The sequence below is a fragment of the Rhea americana genome, unplaced genomic scaffold (assembly GCF_003343005.1).
Source record: "Rhea americana isolate MKP2758 unplaced genomic scaffold, rheAme1 scaffold_235, whole genome shotgun sequence".
NCBI lineage: Eukaryota > Metazoa > Chordata > Aves > Rheiformes > Rheidae > Rhea > Rhea americana.
In genome coordinates, this window is record NW_028186352.1 from 126,550 (window position 1) to 146,359 (window position 19,810).

General features: G+C 37.4%; 1 protein-coding gene across 1 annotated transcript in view; it reads right to left on the reverse strand.

The window, feature by feature from the left end:
• DLG2 (discs large MAGUK scaffold protein 2) overlaps positions 1–19,810 on the reverse strand; it is a 1,005,691-nt gene that overhangs the window by 53,608 nt on the left and 932,273 nt on the right. The window contains exon 21 of the mRNA XM_085306235.1: positions 3,653–3,829. Within this exon, the coding sequence (XP_085162361.1) occupies positions 3,653–3,829 (177 nt within the window). The remainder of the gene's footprint in view (positions 1–3,652; positions 3,830–19,810) is intronic.

Consider the following 19,810-nt stretch of genomic DNA (forward strand, 5'->3'; position numbering starts at 1 on the left):
TCTTTATAGCCTTATATCTGACTTCTACCCAGCTGGCTACTCAAACTCACAGTCCAGAACTACAGCTTCAATCAGGTGACAAATACCAGCAAATAGATAAAATTTTGCCTTTAACTGCTGAAATGGTTGCAGTGRTATTTTAATGTTACAAGATACTGAGCTTTTATGTTGGTCTAATCCCTACTGAGGTCACTGGTCCACCAGTTCACAAGATCTGGTCTTTGAGGGGATAGTCTGCTGGAGAAACATGGAGCTACCCTCAATGCTTTGTGCTGCTTGTTTCAGTAACCCATGCTCAGCTTTACTGTCCCCATCCCAAATTCACTCTTAAAGCTTGAYTTTACAATTATCAACAAGATAACAAGTCTACACACAAGTGACAACACTGAAATCTAGTTATAAATACCTTTCAAATGCTATTGAATCTATGATAGGCAAGGCTGATAATATATCCAACATCTTGGACAGAATAATAAGTGGCAGTTCCCCTGWAATTATGCATTATAATTTTTTCAGGTATATCCTCATAGAAGAAAAAAGAGTATTGAGTCTTGATTTATTATATGAAAATTTTCTTTCATCAGCTCATCCTGCAACATCACTATTTGAAGGGTTCTGCTCTAGAAAGATACAAAAAGAATGCAAAACCAGATACTTGGAAGGGCGTTACCATACACAGYGCTGTAAAGAAATTGTTTTGTGTGTGTTCATACATATATGTGTATATATAAATCTATATGTATATATGTACATATATATGTGCATGTATATTTGTATATATATACATACATAAATGTGTGTGAGTGTGTGTGTGTATTGGAGTAAACCCAAAGAAGTCAGTGGCTTTCCGAGCTATTCCATATTCATTTCACTTAGGAAAAATAAAGGAATTGTATATTAACTGTTGCTAGACTGGAGAACAAACCAGAGACTCTTCCTTGCATTAATAATCCATAGATCAGTATGTCCTGCCAACTGTCCAAAGTGCAAAAAACATTGCAATTCCACTGAATAACATTCCTGCACATATGTCTAAGAAAAGGAAGGAGTCCAATCATAAAATAAACACATATATCCCTAAAGAAAATAAACAGAAATAAATGGGGGATTGAAAAACATAAGACAAATATAAAAAACCTTCAGCTTACAAACTCAGGAACCTGGGCTTGTAGGACGGGACGCAGCCAAAACAGAAAGCTGCAAATACCCTTTTCCTCTGACTTCATCACAAGGAATATCTTACTGCTAGATTTTAAATATTCCTCATTTCATATACTGCAGTGCGTATGGAAGTAGTCCTATAAAAACTATAACAGATAAGAAAGTATGGTACAGCTTGTAGTAARCAGTTCAGACAAAGATTTCCATACTGCAGATGCCTGTATTTGGTCAGACAAATCCCAGGTCGACTTTATTTGGGATCAAGTCTCACACACTCATTAACTTATATCTGCACAGGAAATTCAACTCTAAATTAGCAGACACTGGAAAACATGGTGAGTTGTTTCCTCTGCTGCTCAGCTGTGTAAGTAGCTCATCTTCCTCTTGGTGCTCTTGTTTTGGTTCATATTTTGCAGTGGCATAAATGATGATGGAAGATGCAGACAAGAGCATATCAGTATCACTGAGTCACTGGGGACTAGCTGAAATCCACAATATCAAAGTAATACTCAGTTTTCACTGCATTGAAAAACTAAACTTGTACATTTGGAACCTTTTCTGAACTACTAGCAAAACTTATCCCCCAAATTCAGGTATACCGCACGACTATATTAGCGCAGACAAAAAAGCAGTTGCTACTGATTTTTCTAGACCTCTCAGATTTGCTAGTGAAGAAGTGGGATGACAAGTGGAGAGCACGGTAACTATTCCTGCATCTTTACAAATTCAAGCCCTTTTATTTTTAGACTTCAGCCAGTCTATTTTCACCCTGCCTCTCTTCTTTTTTCTTTTCTTTTTCTTTTCTGCTAGTGTTTCTCAAGTCATGTTTTTTTTTTCCCAGAGTGCATCATATTTCTGACCTTGACTAGACAGCCTCTAGCTTTTGTCCTTCTTGAAAGCCGTACCATGCAGGTAAGCCAATAAACTTTAGGCACTTGCATCTTCTCCCATCTACAGAAGGTATAGATCCATCTCTTAATCAGGTGTTTTGTTTTGCCCTTCTTTCCCTTATGTTTAATTATGTCTGAAATCTTTTTGTAGCTTTTAAGAGTAAGCACTATACCTTGAGAACTAGTAAACTTTGTGCACGTACCTCCCTCAGTAATAATTGAATAAGCTGTCCTYTTTTCCCATTTGTGATCCATCATGTCATTACCACAATGCTTACTGTAGCAATTAATACTAGGAAAGAATTCCTTTTTTAATATCTAGAAACGATATTTGTTTAATGGGTACATTTTTCCCATCTTAAAAATTATACTGTAGTTTTATTTATGTCTATTATGCAACTACAAAAATCGCTTTTTGCTGAAAATTCTGGTGTGATTACTGTTCAGACATGGTCACGATTAGAGAAAATAAGTCTCACGTCAATAACGTATTTGAAGGCCTTTAGTTTACTTTTATGTGATTTAGAACAAGAGGTACTATGAGCTCTATTAGCACCTAAGCCAGCTCTTCTTGAAACACCAGCAGGTGCTCTGTAGAGCATCAGACATACCACTTTCCCGTTATAAAAAATGTGCATCATCATTTTTATAGTAATGCTAAAGTTGAATTAGAGAGTAATAGAACATTTATATGCGGTACGAGAGAGCATTGCTGCAAAAGAGAAATGTAATGTGGTTTGACAGGTTTCATTTTCCTCCTACCCTTTCAGCTCTTGACCTTTCTATAGCAACTACCAACAAAGGCACAAACTAATACCAACTTGTGCAGTAGTCTTGATACTACCAGAGACCAGTGGCTGATTTACAGAGCGACTAGTCAGAGTAAACAATACAGACACTGAGAAAGTGTCAGATGCATATTTTCTCTCCACTAGTCAGTATGAATCCATCACTGCTGAACAAGGATTCAGATTCAGCTTGGAAAACAAAGGAATGCTTCTTCATTTACATTATATGAAAAATTTCCTGTGATATTGATTATCCATCAGTTTCCAGGCAGGCAGAGATTAAATTAACAGATTTTGAAGCCAAAAAGTATTATTATATAATTTAGCCTGGTTTTGTACATCACAGAGGCTCAGAAGATTAATTTTATTACTCCTGCAGTAGAAAGACATACAGTCTTGATTTGAAAATGTCAAGACATTCATCACATCCCTTAGCAGTTTGATGCAATGGCTAATCACTCTGACATTAAAACATGTGCTCTACTTCAAATTCAGAGATAATTCGCAAGCTTTGGTTCTGGTTATTCCTTTCTCTGCTAAAGCCCTTTAGTGGATGGTGCTGTCTCTCCCTCCCTTTCTCTATGAAGATATGAATCACATCACCTTTTCAGCTTCTTTTCAGTACAGTTAAACAGCTCAAACTCTTTAAATCTCTTGGTGAGAACCGTATCTCCCAACTCTTGAAATAATGTTAGTGGGATTTTGCTCTACTTTCCCTATTTTTTCAGTAGTCTGATRTTCCTGTCTTTGGAATAAAATGGGAACTTTGTAATATTGTGACCAAGGAGCTAAAAAGGAAGAGGACACACTCACCTCCTCTTGCTGGGTATAACTCCCATCTCCTCACTGTCTCCCTCCAGAGTGACTCTCCTCGCCTGCCACCACTCATCGTCTGATGCGTTGATAACGTGAAGGATGTCTCCGTACTTAAAACTGAGTCCTTGACTTGGCAAGCCACTGTCTTTGCTCTTGTCATAGTCAAACATGGCTCTGTGAAAGGAAATAAAGACATGAAGACAGGCAATTATATCAGTTTTGGAAACATTTACTTCTGAACAGTTTCTCTTATTTTAAGATTCAGTTAACCCTTACTCCTTTCAAATGGTCTTGYTCTTTGGAAAACTTTCTTCTTAGAAGTTAATCTTTATAAAATAYATTTTTCATCTGTCCTGTCTGTCTTTAATAGAAACTGAGCAGCAAAGTACCTTCCTTCACTGTAATAGTACTTAATAGTACTATTAACTGTTCTATTTAATAAAAGCTACAGAATAATGATCATTTCAGAGTATCTAGTAAGCATATCTGATATCCAAAAACCTCTCTTGTGATCTTGCCAGCAGCAATTTGTGATTGTCAGGTTTACTGTTTTCTCACACTTTCCTGTGCTCAGGATTGGCAACCTGGGGTGCGCTGGGAGAACTCAGTAAAAGGAACCAACATTTTCCTAATGGTTATGCATTTTTGGGTGGGAGGAGCAGAGAGGAAGAATGGATGAATGTATGTTCGCTTTTCCTTCAGACCAGAAGTGAACTTTCAAACTGAATCTCCTGATTATTCCCACTCAGAGTGCTTTGGTTCATGTCTTGGAGGTGTGTTAAGTGGCACAAACTGGATTTCTGAAATGTAAACTAAACTGAAAGATGCACTGGCCAGACCAGTGCCAGTCTGACATATACTGTCTCAAACTGTACGCAGGGTGGACATCAGGTCCTCAGCACTGATAGTTTCACTACTCAGATCCACACTCCTTGCGCTGCACTACCTGTCCGTGTAGTCATAGCTATTTCCTTTGATGTCAGCGGGGATTTCCACCAGTGAAAAGCGAACCTCTGCTTTGGGTATGTCTATGCTGGAGTTTCATGCATGGGGAAATGTTATATACACAAACTGAGAACTAGCTCTAAGGTACCTGCCTATCAAGCTGTGGYTAGATGCACTTCAGCATGAACTGTCTAGAGATCCAGCCTAGATCCCGGGAAAGATCTACACCCATGCTGAGCTCTGTGCCACAAAGCTACAGTGATGCCAAAACTCAACMTCATCCAGGCCCACCCCCTGACCCTACATCCCCTGTCTACAGTGCAGATAAACTCTCTGCTTCTGAGGGCAAGGCCCTGAAAAGCTGCATGTGTGCAAGAGGGAGATGAGCATGCTTGGGACCCTGAGGCCTCATTAATTCCAGTATGACTGCTGGTCATTGGTTGAAGTTCTCCAGTTAAAAATCTAGACCTTTCTTTCTTAGAGGAGAAAGTACACAGGAATATTTTTCCCATATAAAATATAATTTAAAGATCATCCTTGACAAGAACAGATGTTGATTTTCCAGTAGAGAAATTTGTATTGGGAAAATGGTATGATTATAAACCTGAGCACAAAACACTACACCAGCAAAGTCCCAAGAGACCTACAATAATTCCTACTCTTTTATTGTCAGAAATACTGTCTTGGCAATCTTCACCAGTAAACACTTCTGTGATAGGATTTGATATAATTAATTGTTTTGCATGGCAATATAATTATAGAGACTGATTATAACACCTTTATGGCAGATTTAAAACACTCAGGGCTACCTCTCATAATAAAAAGAATTTAAAAAATAGCTATCAAAGTTGTAACTATGCAACCAGCATAATTTAAAAGCTTTCCTAAACACTTATTCTGCTTTAAAAATCTGGTTCACAAAGAGGAAAAATGCTGTTTGGATCACGTCCTCTTTTAAAGAGCTTATGGTCATGCACCAACATCTTCAGAAAAGCCCAGGTAATTCCTTTCTCTGAGCATGAAGACAGTAAATAATCCTYCTGAACTTTACCTAATCCATGAGTTTAAATACGCTTGTGCTTTTCTTGGTAAATGCTCTTGGAGTGCAAGTAACATTTCAAACTTTTTATTGGCTTAGCAATAAAAATCCTTTAAAAACTTGGCTAAAGCTTAGTAAAAAGTTACATTCATAAAGGATTCTAAACGGTAGCAGATTATCTGCTGCCTTGTCAAATACRGCTTTCGATAAGGGCATAGGATGAACCGCGTCAATCCAGAACAAGTGTGTCCTGACAGCTAAGTATCTAGTCAGTCACCTGTCCTTAGTTAATGACATCTGATCTCTGGAGAAATTACAGTGCACATACTAAGAGACGTAGAACGTATCATCCTATTTGTATTGTCTTTATCAGTATGCAGTGCTCTATGTTTTATAGACCCAATAAAACCATCCRTTAAACAAAACCATCTTCTTAGAAATTCATGGAATAAATGTGAGCCTTGCCATGGAAGCCTACCAGCATCTCAAAAACCTAACCACAGACTGATACAGTCGCGAAACCATGCACAATTACATTACTCCAAATTAATGACATCCTCTTCTTTTGCAGAGGATATGCAAGACAGTCACATTGCTAAAGTAAAACACATGCTGCACTGGAAATGCTCAATATTTGTAAAATTCTAAGATAGAGGATTAGTTTAAAAAGCTAAACAGAAGAAGGAAGGAGAGGGCAGTGTTCTTTGTCCTTGAACAGACATTAGCACCTCTGAGCCCCTGTATTAATATAAAACCACAGACTGCCAATGTGCTAGTTGATGTTAACGATGAATGCAGATGGTAATGTTTGCCACTGACTTACTTTGATTAGAGTAATCATGTGCAATGCTAATTAAAATGAGATTATAGATCTCAGACAAGAGAATTTTTGAGCACACTTTTTATTGACTGAAATAATTCGTAGCTGCATGCACTGCAGATGTTGATTACTCCATTAGTAAATGAAGATGATACAAGAAGAGACTCCAATGCTCTTTCCTAAACATTGCAAATTAAGAGCCAGGTTTAAGTTTACAACACAACCATATTTAAGCTTACAACTTTGATAACATTGCGAGCTCTGTAAAGCACACTTTTGCAAGCTGGCAGTAGGCCCAGCTATAAAACAAATGGAGATCTTCATTGTTATATGCATTTAGAAATTAACATGACTACCTTGGCAATAGACCTAAGGACACTCCTGCTCACCTCCTCTTTTCAGTTCCTCTCAGGCTTTAACTAGTTTTTGAATCTCAGCGTGTCCAACTGCAAGCTCTATATTTATTAAGAAGCTCACATATTATCGTTTCTAAGTTTCTACCTGATAAACAGCATCCACTTCTGTTTGTGCTCAGTCTTGCTGTAAAGCAGATATATATAGAAATAAATCACAGAAAGCATCTGCATCTGTTGAGTGCCAACTGAACTGATGCAAAATAAATGCCTTTTTAGTTGCTGGAAAATTAGAAAAAGATAGGGTCTTTTTGGTTTTGCTCTTCCATGTGTTTAGGCAATGAAAGCCCAGTCTTACAGGTACCGTGCTGCATTGTGCAGCACCAAAAGATTCATCAAAGAGAAAATTTATGCTTTTAGCAAAATCTATTTAATCTATGCAAGCTTCTTCAGCTTGATAACCTATTAGATAGGTTTTCTCATGCCATGAGCAGTATCAGAGGAAAGACTAAATGTAGTCAGATCTTTGCAGAGTATTATGTGTCAAGGAGAGGGCATAAGCAGTACAGTCCAGTAAGAGTCCTGTCCTCCCACAAAGTACCGATCATGCTAGTCATGCTAACATGACTATATGCTTTCATATGCCTAAGTGGATTATTCATAACTTGCTCAGGCAGTTTCTTCAACGCACTAAGCTGTAACTCATTTTTTTCCTGTCTTTTACTGCAATTTTTAAAAATAATAATCTCAATAACCTTCAAATGGTGCTTGTCTGATGGGCTTGGATACTAGTAACTTCTCTCTTTTTCWCTGCACAATTGATAAAAGCACATCTTAAGGAGTAGTTCCTCTTCTTTCAGCTGTTTTATATGCTCAGTTAACTGCTTGTCTCCCATATTTAGTATTTTGGGATCAGATTGGACAGAATCAAAATCTCTGCTGGGTTTTCTCTATGAGAGTAATGGATCTTTTTTCCAGCCAAAAAGTCAAGTTTAAGTCAAATTTTTAATAGAAATAGTCAATTTTTAAGAACAGTTTAAATAATTTATTTTTTTATTTTACAGCCATCACCAATGACACTTTTAGACCACACTAGCATCATAAAAATTCCTTTCCAGGATCTCCTGGATAGTGCATGTCATAAACAGGACCCTGAATTACCCAGGGAAACACAATTTGCTGTTACAAATATGACAAGTTCAGTGATTACTACCACTTGGGGTGYAGATAAAACATTGGAACAGGAAAAAGAGCTTGCTACAAACTAATTAAACAGATGTGGTAAAATCATGATTTATCTGTCTTACTTTCCTTATTAGAAAAATAACAATAGGAAAGGGTGTGATTTTAAAAGGCATAAAGGACATGTAGGCAGCAAATTTCCATCAACGCCTTTACAATTTGTTCTTCGATTCCCATTCATATTTTTTACATGGGTTTAGAGAAAATCATTGTACATCTGTGCAACTGGAAGGTGAAAAGTGTTATTAAGGTGCTGAATATTACTGCCATCTTATTGCTGAATTCCTCCTGCTTTTTAAAAAATAAGAATCATGGTTGTTCTGATGATTGRAGCAGAAGGTGCAGACATTTAGAACAAGCTCGATATCACGAGTATTTAAGACAATGTGAGTTTAATTTCCCTGGTGTTATTCCAAACTTCAGAACTGATCATTGCACTAGGCTAGTCTCAGCAGTAATTTGGACGAAATCTAGCAGGTTTTATTTTTGTGCTTGGATGCTTCTTAAATGTTTTTAGGAATCCACATCAGCGTAAAACATGAGACAAGTATTTCACAACACATCGTCAAAATTCATTGCTCAAAAATTATATAAAGCAAAAATTCTGCCAGTTCCAAGCTGTCATATACTGTCAAATGTGTGGTGGGCTATATGTRGACTACATGGCAACGAAAACTGCTAAAACGGGGGCATTTTTCTTCCAYCATTTAGTGCAAATACTACAGTATTTGAGGTATGTCCAAAATTTGTATTTTTAATGACACCTGTTCTTGTAGCTAAAGTAATAAATGTTTGAAATTGGAGAAAATACATTAGCTTTAAGACAATAGCAAATCAATTCACTGTGCAATCCTATATATTCCAGTCTGTAAGCATGCACCAATCTTTACTGCTGTACATCTTTTGACTGTACTATTACCAGCACTGAAAATGAAAAATAAAGGTACAGAAAGAGTAAGGGATCTTGCTAAGCCTGTGACAGAAAAGGGAATTTAACRGAGAAACCTGGATTTCTTGGCTAATGTAAATACCTTTTGTAATTTAATTGTCTTTGTGATCTCCTTGAAATACAAGGGAATATTAATCCATTTACAACACAGCAATATGTTTTGCTAAATGTTCCTGTTTGTGTGGTGCACAAAACCAAAATGTTCAGCCACTGAATCACCGCATCGAGGTCAGTAATCTCAACCTGATACAGTCAAGGTGCTGCATGGCAGCTTTATATGCATCTTTGAAATTGCTTTTTTTTTTTTTTCCTGGCACAAATGGGAGTTTTCACATAAATTTCCAGACTGCTCTTTGCCATTTACTTGATTATGAAATGACAACAACATTTATCCGGAAAGATTTTCACCTTCTGTAAAAAGTCCCAACTCTTCTGCAATCTGCCAGCACATCCTCATTTACACCATCATTTACACCATTATCCTTTTCTCTACAAATTTCTTTAGCAGAGATTCTCAGACTTCAAACTTTATCATATCTCCATTAGGGAGAGAGAGTTTATTCTCCCTCTCCTCCACATCTGTCCTCTACATCCCCTCCTGCCCCTTTTCTTCTTGCCGATGGGGAAATCCAATGCACAGAGGTTTAATGATTTGCCTGGTTTTAGACAGCAATTCAATATCACAGCCAGAATTAGAACTCAAGCTTCCTAGCTGTCTTTTCAGCACCCTCAGTAATAGATGCATTTYCACCCACTTGCCGGCTCAGCTTGAAGAAAACATTAGACAAAATCGAAAAAAAGAAAAAAACCTAGTGTAGTTCATTGTTTTAACTACAACAGAGATCACAGCAGTGCTGCAACACAATTAAAATGCTATTAAAAGGGTTAAGCTTCCATATGCTGGCATGTCAATAAAGCTTTTCATCTTCTCCCCGCTTTATTTTCATCTAGAGAAGTTGAACAGGTAAATCCCATGTGTGCAACGTGCCAAAAGTTTGGTCTGTCCTTAGGAGGGGTAGGAAGCTCTGAGGTGCTGCTTGACATGAATGGAAGGAGTCAACAGCCCCTGTGTCAGTAGTCGTTCAGCTGATCATTATCACCCCCTATCAAAGTGTGGGAGTGGATGGTTTTGAAGAACACCTTCCTTAGGATTATCTTAAACAGCAATGCAATTTCAGCAAAAAAGTAGCTGATGTTTTAGCTCAGGATCTACAACTCACTGTGTAGATGCACTCTCCTCTCCTCTCCTCTGCTCTGCTCTCCTCTGCTCTCCTCTTTCCTCTCTTCTTCTCTTTGACATCATTTTTACCCTAATGTTTTAGACATATCCGTGTTTCAATATTCATTAGTTGACATTAGTGCTGATTATCAGCATAAATTTTGTCTTCATAAGCATTCTAAGAACAGATTTTTCTTCTGAGAGGGCAGCTTTTAATTAAAGATTACAAGCATGTGAAAGTGCCAGCAAAAATACTCATTAGAGAAGGTCCCCAAAAGTCTGCTCCAGTTTGTTCCTATTTGTAGCTCCAGAGCCTTCAGTAGAGCCATTACTAGTACCAGCAGGCAGATCTCAAAGCAGAGATTTTTTTTCCCACTTGCTAAAACACAGATTCTGTGATTCTGTTCCATGATTATTTTTCATCCTTGTTCAATATTACTCACTAATTATAATATCACTCCCATTTTTTTGCTGCAGATAATAAAAACAAATCCTGGGTGGACAAAAAAATCTAAAACACTAACAAAAGGTTCTTTTGTATTTTCTGAGTGTTTTCTTTAAATTTGTTCACATAAAATTTAGAACTAAGTTCCAATCACAATATCCGATCTGGATACTTCAGAGAATTGAGAACTGATTTTTGAGGCTTTTAGTTTGTGCACATTTCAGACTGAGGCTTAATAAAAAGCCCAGGGAAAGCAAGAATTTCTTTCTATGCATTTTCTTGGACTCCAGGTCAGACTTTTAGCGAAAGAGAGAGGTTTTTGCAGGAACCAGAAAGAAATAGGTAAATAAGTAATATAAATTACGTAAGGAGATTGCAAACTCAATAACATGAAGGCTCTAAATGAGCAGAAATCTATGTCCTAAAAGGCTTCATTTTCAGGACAAGCACTTGCATCTACATCTGCCCTCACATAAACAGGTAGAATTCCACATCAAGCATAAGCAAAGAAAATTAAAAAGGTCCCTCAGACTATATACCAAAATCAACTACACTCTTGATAGTCCAAATGAGTTAGAAATTTCAAACTAACTCATATTTCTACATTTATTTTGTTGAAACAGAGGAACTGAAAGGCATAACAAAGTCAAGAATCAAACTACCTTTGTAGGGATGTCTTAATTTTAATACCAAATCCCTTACACATTGGCATCTAAGCCTCTCCCCTTTGCTGCTGTATTATTTCTTTACCTCATTCAGCAATTTCTGCATTCAGTCCAAGTCATTCTTTATCATTTTACTCCTAGTCGGAGTTTGACAGAGAGTTCTACCATGGACTTTACCGAAAAGAGGACTGGAGGCAGCAGCATTCATTTCAGAAAGATTTCCCTAAGAGAAGGGAGACACTTTCTTTATGGGGCTTACATCAGGAAAGAGGTCCGGCATGTGTCCTTGGGGAATATTTTGTTCATTTTGCAGATCCTGTCATGATCCTGAACACCAGCTCTTAGTAGTCAATACCTATGGTGTTGATGGGCTTGTTTGTCTCTTTAGCAAGCACTTGTTCTCTGCAAGAAATGGGTTCTTCCATGTGGAAAAACTTCAGGTCAGCATTTTCACAAGAAGTCACTATCTATAGATATCTCTCTGTTTAACTGGCATCTCTAAAATATATATATATTGGTCGATGAACATATGTTTTACTTTCATGTTTTTGCTATGCAACAGCGTACTCTGTTCTGTGGCTAGACACTACAGCCTAGACTATGGCCTATGGCTAGAGGTTTTGCTTAATAGCACCTGGCCATTTCACAACCAAAATCAGTGGGGTTTTGGGGAAAGAAAGTAGGAGTCTCAGATAGAACATTACTACTAGAGATGTTTTTATGTTTTTTGTCTTCACTGGTGGCAGGAAGGATGACAGGTCATATTGCTCTTATCTTCGTTGACAAATTGTCCGTGTGTTGGTGGCTACAGACTGAATGAGGAAAGTGGATTTAAAATGTGATTCTACGCTGTTCCTCTAGGACACACTGCACAGATCACAGCACGAAATGAGGGACAACTGATAGCTTTAGTCTTTTATCTATGAACATGGACATAACACGTATTACCCTCAGGCTTATCTGTTTTTTACCTCCTCCAGCATGACTTGAGAGGTGGCCCTACAAAGTGAGCCTCTTATCTTCTCACGTGCCTGCACTGCGGAAATCCTTGTGCAGGTGGGTGCACCTGCTGCTCGCATTTCATCAGGATTTTACAGGGCATATCAGAACTCTCCTTTGGTTTTCAAGAATCTGCAACTGGTACCAAGTTGTAAGCCTGTGCCTGGACACTTTCCATTAATATGTTGACTACAAAAAAACTGTCTGACAGTTGCATTTATGACAAACAAAGCAGCATTTAAATTCTCTTGCACTGTATTCAATGTATTTCAGATTTGCAGCTTTGAGGTTTGCTTTAAAATTGGGAGATAATACATTGCACTGGAGCAGAGTACTAAATAAATTGCCATGATGTGACGATAGATTTAGATTTAGATATTATGAAAAACTTGAGAGAACATGTGCAGTAAGATCTGGAGTCAGGAGTATTTTTAAAATACCATTACTGACAGGCTCATAAGAATCTCTCCATCTTACATAAAAACTAGCCCCTCATAGGTGATTTTAAGTTCTTAGATCTTGTACAAAAGTTTTATTAAGCTTGTGAGTGGTCCAGAATTTCACAGCAAGCTGGAAACTTAGGCCAGGTTTGTTGCAAGGGTTTATTACAAAGAAGTGGGATAATTTTCAGAAGAACCTGACTTGGCCTGTGGATTATACCTCAAAATGATGTGAAATTTGCAAGTTCATTTTAGGATTATTTTTTCCTAGTAAGACTAGGCAAAGCTGGAGTTTGACTGAATATCTGGTTTCTGAGGAAGCAGTTTCTCAGCTGAGATTCCTCTGTTGTGACATTTAAGATTATCCCTATCCAAAAAGGAAAGAAAAAGTGACTAGATGTCAAATCAGGGATACTTTAAACTAGCAGGTAATTCACCTGAAATTACCATCTGGGGGTTGCACAGTTTGGCACAGGAGCCAAAGAGTCATCCTGTGATTCTCACTTTGAAAGAAATAGTAACTTTTTCACTGTCTGAAAATATCCATTTAGGGATTTCCCCACCACCACCCCCCCGGGGAAAGTAAAACAAATGTTTCTTTCAGCAACAACGAGATGGAAAGAGAATATTGTGGCTCCATGCATGGCACTGCCTGAGACTCCCCCTCCTCACCCCTGCCAATCCCAAATGTCTTCTTATTATAAAGAACACATTTCAGAAAGAGTCAYTAATTTTAATTTTAAAAATAAGTTGTTTACAGTAGCTCTAAGTATTACAGTAGCTCTCAAGAATCTRCTTTGGGTGGTTATTTTTCATCGGGTGACTCTGATATCCTGTCGTTTGCAATTGCTTTCTCTCAGACCTAATCATGTACTGGCATCAGTTAGCAGCTTTTGGAATTACACTGTGGACAGGCTGCCCACAGAATTCATTGTGCTTCTACTGCGTTATAATCAAAAGGAAATTTTCAGCACAGGAAGGAGCCCCACTGATAACATAATTATTGCTACCAGCCAGATATATGATGGCTTCTTTGTTTTTCTGGACAAGGCTATTAGAGAATGGGAGAACTAAAGTAAGAGAAAATCTTCCTATGGAAAACCAATATGCAATTATGATCTGTATAACTTGAACATAGTGGATACAATTTCAGTGGTAGAGATGGACTAAGTACCTGGTACAGAAAAACATCCCACCACCCAAAACTCAAACAACTGTGTCAGGAAATGGAATATTAATTGTTTTTACAGAAATCAGCATTTGATAGTGGAGCACCATCAGCCAGAATCATCTAATTTAGTTCTATGTAAGAACTGTGAGAGGTGAATAAGTCTTCAGACTTTGCTAGCATGGAAATGCTCTTTCGTTCATGTCATAATAAATCTGTTTATACTTTGCAATGTTTAGAAATTGCTTTTGAAAAATGCAATTATACTTTAGATATCTAAAAGAACTGTTGACAGGCAAAGTTAGGAGAAAAGTTTTACAAGACAGAACATTGGCTGCTTTGTCTTTGATGAGAGGGCATTTTGGACAAGCCAAGACATTTATTGTCAACAGCTTCTTCTCAGAAATGGTTTCTGTTTGTCCTTGAATGTTCTTTAACAATGAAAAAGAGTCCAAAGTTGGATTTGTATTGCTATTGAGTAAGCAGGCTAGATTCTCTTGAAATAATGAGAAATAACAATAATATAATATAATAATATAATATATAATTACAGCACATTTATTATATTTTTATAATTTATATATTTATTATATGGATATTAAATAATAATAATAATAATAACACACATATGGGAACTACACCATGGCCTGGTAAAATTGGATATGGAAATTATTATGCAAATTAATTCTCCTGTAGAAAGTGGAGAAATGTACTAAATCCATAAACTCTGCTGGATGCAACTATCTGAGATATCATAAAATCCTTTTATCTCTAGGCCAGAACTTGAAGAGCTCATTAATAGTTTACTCAATCAGTGGGAGGTTTTTGATAGAGTAGGTCCTTTGTGTTTTAGCACACTGACTTCAACAGGAAGCAATGCGGTAAGTTTTTGGTTTCGCCTCTGTTTATCTCTTTTTAAAAAGGGCAATTTGCAAAGATACAAATGCTACCAAAGTCTAAAACTGTACTTTTTATGGCACAAATGCAGAACGGCTCTATAGAAATCTCAGTCCATGACGCAAAACATGAAATCTCTAAAGGCTTCAGATTTACGAGGTGTAACTCCATAGAAATCAGTCAGTAGATATGGAACAAGACAGAAGGCCTGAACTGAACTCAGATGAAATCTGAACTGTAATGGAAATAAGAGAGAGTTTGTCTGAAAAAAACAGCAGTGGGTGGAAAAGACGTACTGTTTGCTTAACCCATTGAAGGGATTCCTCGAGCTGCTATCTGTCTTCCCTTACCTATCAAAAACAGGTTTGTCCCTAGTTTTGATTAGGTTGATCAGTTTAGCAGTTTCCTTGCCAGATGAGGTTTTCCTTAAAGCTCCATCTGCTGGAGTCAAATGAATACCTTAAATGCTCAGTTTTTATTAGTGTCCCCTTCTCATAGAGAAAAGCGTGAAAAGGAGATGCCATTGTACCCAGAAGGAGAAACGAACACTAAGGGCAAATAAAAAGAAGAGTCTTTCGTGTCACCTCTTGAATGTTAAAACCTTGTGATCGCATTTTCTTTTTAATGGTAAGATTTGGCAGTTGTACTATGTGTGTAGTTGTCAATTCTCTTTAGAAAGACACTTGGGAGAAAAAAGTGTTGATGAACCACTCTYATTAAAAATATTTAACAGTAGCAATATATATGTTAATATTTATTAAACAGAGYTGCAAAAGGATGGTAAACTTACTTAACTTCTGTCCTTTAAATACAAAATTAAGTACATTCTACATTCAGCTATGTGCAGCTAGCTAATCATTCCTATCATTACATTACTCACATCTACTTTTTCTAGGAGCCYCGGTTCTCAAGCAGTCGAAAGCCAGCAGGATTACGGGGAACATCAGAAGTTCCTGCGTTCCATTTTTAAAAGTAAATTAAGCACACCAGAGTAYAGGCTTTGTTGACTTTCAATAAAGATTAGGCTTCGAATTTCTAAGTTGCTTTGAAAACATTACCCTAAGCAGCTTTAAGATTGACAAATTTTGCTTTAAGCTACTCAGACCCTGTCAGGATGAAGACTTGGTGCAGTAACAGAAGCTCTTCACTTCCATACTCTTGGATGGTGCTATGACCTAAGATAAGCCATCTTTTTTTCTGCTGAGTTTTGATGGTTTTGTCCATAGAGATACTTCCTCATGCCTTGTATCTTTCTGTATTTCGTACACTGGATAAAGGCCTTATTAATCACACATTTTCTAAGCAGGCTTCTTGCTATCATGTTAATTACTTATATGTTTTTAAACTGAACTGCAGTCACCATCTGCTGGTATCACCATCTGCACAATCCAAAGTCTTCTTTTTTTGGCTTTCCCTAGTATGCACTCTGTCGTCTTGATCTTCCTGCACTCAGAAAAAATCTTCATATTTGTGTGAGATTCCTGTTTTAATTAAGGATGTACAACTTGGAGGTCGACCCTGCTTTAAGCGGACGATTGGACCATATAACTTCAGGCTGGTGTCCTCCAAGCTAAATTATTCTCTCTATTCAGAAAGCTTTGGATATGAAATACCCTGAAACACAGGAGTCTGTCTCAGATAATATTTATCATTTTGGGGGCACAAAAAAAGGTTCATTTTTAGCACACATTCTATATAAAATGACAGTCAGACTTCAGTGTCTGAGAGAAAGCATTTTCTGCTGTGAGTAAAAATAATTATTTTTTATTATTTATTGCTCTTTGTTATTGCTTTAAATTTCCTTGGTCCGGTACAAATTTCTCTATGAAACCAGGGATGGTACAGAGATGCCCAACCTACATATGAGTTCCAGTGATGTCCTCCAGAACCATTTACTGGTACTAACCCAATATTGAAAGCACTGTAGCTATGTTAAAGCTGATCGGCCGTACTGTACTGATTTGGGAACTACTGTGTGTCTGCTAGCTCAGTCACCTCTGGACAGCATGACTACTCATATTGGAGAAGGTTTTTTTATATATATATTTGGGGAAAACAACTTAAGTGCAATGCAGAGGCTGAATGACAGAGGAGTCTAAATTCCCTCCACAGTAAAGGAGAGATTAGGGACCTACGGAAAGAGGAAGAACTCAGAGCATTTAAGTCAAATGAAATAATTTGCCTGATACAGGTCTCTAATCTGACATCCTAGTCCTCTATTTACAAAGTAAGAATACAAGTAAGGAGAGAATTGTGAAGAAGAGGACTTTACCAATACTATGGTAAATTGGCCATATCTATTCCATTTATGAGCAAATTAAATATAAAGGGTGAAATCTCTGATTTCAATAGAAGTAAGCATCTATTGAACCTATCAGAAGAGCCTGTAGAGTAAGTTATACTGTCATGTAGTGTTTGCTTCAACAAAAACTATGCCATTAAAATGAATTGATTTCTATAGAACAAAAGAATAGAGACTCCAGAGTAATGCCTTTTTGATTCTGACATCTCAGGGAGTCAAGGTAAAACAAGCAAGCAAGAAAACAACTTTCTTTTCTTTCAAGAGAGAATTTTGTTGTACATCATGAGGATAAAATTATTGGAAACATTCATCAAAAAGATTTTTTTGCCTAGGCCAATTCTTAGACTCTTTTATTATTTAATAGCTTCATTTGCAAACTTTGTATTTTTCACTTCAAACATGAAGACAGCATTGCAAATTAATGGGTGATTTAAGGGATGATTAAGGATGCTGTCTTTGGAGAAAACTGTGATGTACAGCAGAGAGAGGCACTCACCATATGTGCCCTGTTCCTACATGTTCCCTAAGGATCTGCTACTAACCAACCACTGTCAAAGATAGGACACTTGGCAAGAAGGACCTTTACTCTGACCCAGGGTGGCTGCAAAACTGATAGACATAGACGGTGAGAAGTAGAAACTGCCTGCATGTCTTCGCTGTAGTGCCAACACGAGAAAGGACATGGAAAGTTTTCAGTCTTTAAAAACAACAAACAAAACAATCTGGATGAAAAAAAGTCAAACATCTGAAATATCTGCAGGTGAGAAATTATGAAAACATCTGATTTAGGAGCATCAGGATGGACACTTCTGTCTGCAGGCAGTTTGCCTTGTGCCTAGGTGAGCTGACTGCCTCTCACCAGCAAGGTAACGAGGGAAGAGCAAGCCCCAGAGCAACCACAGACCGCCAGACACCTCGGAGAGCTGGGAGAGGCTGCTCTGATGGAGCTGTGGAGTTTCTACGTGTGCATCAACTTCAATGTTACATCAGAAAAGTTTTGACCATGGCTGCGCAGCATCTCCTTAAACATGGGCTACATTTGTTGTGTYAGGATTATTTTAGCAGCCTGAAAGCTGGTACAGCATATAACGGGACTGGGTTGCATTAAATAGCAATAAATAGGAGCTTCAAACCATGTTTGCCTATCTATCTTAACTGTGTACACTGACTACACCAGAGTGTCTGGTTTCCAGATACRTTATCTTTAAATCATTTTATTGCATCAATATGTAGACATTTCTCTTGCATTCAGCCCTACTCTTCCTACCTCTGGTCTTACAATATCAAGCTCCATTYGATGTTTTTAACATAACTTGTGACTGTCAGTGTGAGTGACATCTTTTTTTGGTGTTCTTTTAGTCTCTGTCTCATTATTTCAGTATTTCCCATCAAACATCAACTAAAGAAATAACTATTTCTCTAGTAAAGTCTGAAAGCTTTCCCTTCCATAGCCATGATTTATTACTGTAATTCTGTCATGTAGATCGGCAGAGTGAAACAAGTTAAYAGAAAGATACTAAGCAGAATGAGCTTGTATCGTAACTTCATTTTTTTCTGTAAAAATATACAAGTCAATACTAGGTTCAGTATGATGGAATAAATATCAGTGAAAGAATGAAAYGACCCACACTGTGTTAGACAATTTAGTTTCAAAGGTTTCTTCAGTTTATGATATCAAAATCTGTATCTTAAAATCCTTTTTTAAAGTTAAGAGCAAGAGCTTCTTCTCCTCAAACAGTRTAAGTAAGCACTATCATCTCCTTTATCAAAAAGCCATTTATTAAGCAAACATTTATTGCAGCATGTGGCTCTGAGGAATAGATTCAAAAAATCTTCCAAACCGTCCCACATAGCAGGGCCTAATCTGAAAATCTTTCTCTATCTCCTGCAGCWGCAGCAATAATTTGCTGCCAGTAATTTATCAATCTCATTACATTACTAAACTTTGTCAGGGTGGGTTGAGATTTTGCAGTTTCTTGACTTGTATTATATTATTATATGCATTGTATTTGTGTTATATAAATATATATATTAATAACTACACTATATAATTTTTATATTAATAACTACACTATATAATTTTTATATTAATAAAATATTATATTATAATTATATTAATATATTTATATTAATTTGCTATTCCCTTTATGCAAGGCTGTGGGATCTCCTGCCCACATGCCATGAAGATATCTTTACTATCAGCTAATCTCCAGTGTAAGCCTATGCTTAAGTCCAGACTTACTCACTGTGTTCAGACGCAAGTAGATGCTTGGGGCAGACCTGGTGCTGCTGGATTGTGCAGAGGCACAGGGCAGACGGGGGAGAAGAGGATGTGTCCCTCCAAATCCTTTCAGAATTAAGACTGGAAAATCATAGGAAGACAAAGGGCTGTCCTGGCTCTAGGGCGTTATTTTCAGAATTTCTTTCTACCTCTTCCCGTCTGCCTGTGGGAAGTTCACATCATATCAGCCTCAAGATAGTGGGGTATCTAACCTCAAGTAGATCAGGAGGTAGGCATCAAGATACAGCTGGCTGCAGGGAACACTTTCTGGCTCTGATCTTCAGTTTTGAACACTTAGCTCTGGACCCTCGGAGAGACCAACAGGAGCCAGAGTTTCAGGTTCATCTCTCTTTCTCTCTCTCTCTCTTTTTTTTTTTTTTTTTTTTTTTTG